The sequence below is a fragment of the Nothoprocta perdicaria genome, unplaced genomic scaffold (genome assembly GCF_003342845.1).
Source record: "Nothoprocta perdicaria isolate Ctin4 unplaced genomic scaffold, notPer1 scaffold_419, whole genome shotgun sequence".
Taxonomy (NCBI): domain Eukaryota; kingdom Metazoa; phylum Chordata; class Aves; order Tinamiformes; family Tinamidae; genus Nothoprocta; species Nothoprocta perdicaria.
The window spans coordinates 227,162-228,512 of NW_020455665.1; the positions used below are offsets into that span (position 1 = coordinate 227,162).

Sequence of the window (1,351 nt, forward strand, 5' to 3'; positions counted from 1 at the left end):
CGGCGGCGGCGGCGGCGGCTCCTCGGTGGCCGCCGCGCCGCGGTGTTTGCCGCCACCGGCGCTGCGGTAACGCAGCTCCTTGAACGTGGTCACCTCGCGCGGCCCGCGGGCCGGAGGCCTTGCCGGCGCCTGGGGCCCGGCGGGGCTCCCGGTAACGGGCGCCAAGCGCCCGGGCGGCGGCAGCTCCGTGTCGGGMGAGAAGACGATGAGCCAGTCACTGCGGTCGCCCCGGGCCGGCGCCGGGACCGGGGCCGCCGGGCGCTTGCGCTTCTGTGCCAGCTCGTGGAAGGAGGTGATGGTCTTGGCGGCGTCACCGCGCGGCTCCCGCAGCGCCCGCCGCGGCCGGGGCGGCACGGGCGGGGGGACGTTGCGGTTGTGGTCCCAGCGCGCGGGCACCGTGTTGCAATTGGGGTCTGGCGCGGTGCCGCTGGGAGGCTCCGGGGCCGGATGGGGCTTCTCGGAGCAGGAATCCAGGGAGCTGCCGCCACTGCTGCTGCTGCTGCTGCTGCTGCAGAGGCTGTCGGGGGGCTCCACGGGCGGCGTGGCTGCTCTGGGAGCCACCACGGCCGCCACGGCCGGGTCCCCCTCGCCGCAGGGGTCCCCCTGCCCTGCCAGCAGCGGGGCCTCCTCAGCGGGCGCCGCGCCAGGCTGGCTCGCCAGGAAGCGGGGCTCTTCYGACACCGGCGCCCTGCAGTACACCGAGACTGGGGACTCATCCAGGCTGAAATCAGAGCAGCTGCTCACGGAGGAGGAGGTGGATGGCGGGTCGCAGGGCGAAGCCGCGTCACCCGTGGCCGGCAGGCAGGGCAGCGGCTCCTGCGGCGGCCGGTTGCGCAGCCCGTGGGCCTCGCAGCAGCGGCACTTGGTGCAGGGGCTGTTGGAGTTGGCGTCGAGGCTGCCGCCGCCGCTGTCTCCACAGGCGCCGCAGCCCGCGGGGCCGCCCGGGCTCTCCTGCAGCTCGGGGTGCCGCGAGAGGTGCAGCCCCAGCGAGATGTGCTGCAGGTGGATGTGGTTGAGGTTGCAGAGCAGCCCCTTCGTGGGGGCCAGCATGGTGCCTGCTTGCCRCAAGCCCCCAGCCCRCTCGGTGCCAGCTGGCAGCAAAACRGGACCGGGCTCCAGCCTGGAGAGGACAGAAAGGAGAGCCTGAGGATGCTGCTGCTCCCGGCGCAGCTGCCACGCGCCAACCCTGTGCCCAGCAGGCAGAAATCCCAAATTCCTGCTCCCCGCGCCCTGCTCTGCGGCACCTGGCAGCTAGGAGCRTCTCAAGGAGAAAACGCCCTTGAAGCCTCTGCCGTGGAGGCTCCGGAGGCTCCGGGATGGCGGCGCCGGCGGCTCCTGGTTTGTGGGAGCG

The 1,351-nt window shown here is 73.9% G+C and overlaps 1 protein-coding gene across 1 annotated transcript in view; it reads right to left on the reverse strand.

Moving 5' to 3' along the window:
• The window catches only part of RUSC1 (RUN and SH3 domain containing 1), a 4,794-nt gene extending 3,678 nt beyond the window's left edge, over positions 1-1,116 (reverse strand). Inside the window, exon 1 of the mRNA XM_026045959.1 lies at positions 61-1,116. Within this exon, the coding sequence (XP_025901744.1) occupies positions 61-1,050 (990 nt within the window). The 5' untranslated portion in view covers positions 1,051-1,116. The remainder of the gene's footprint in view (positions 1-60) is intronic.
• Positions 1,117-1,351: the final 235 nt, after the last annotated feature.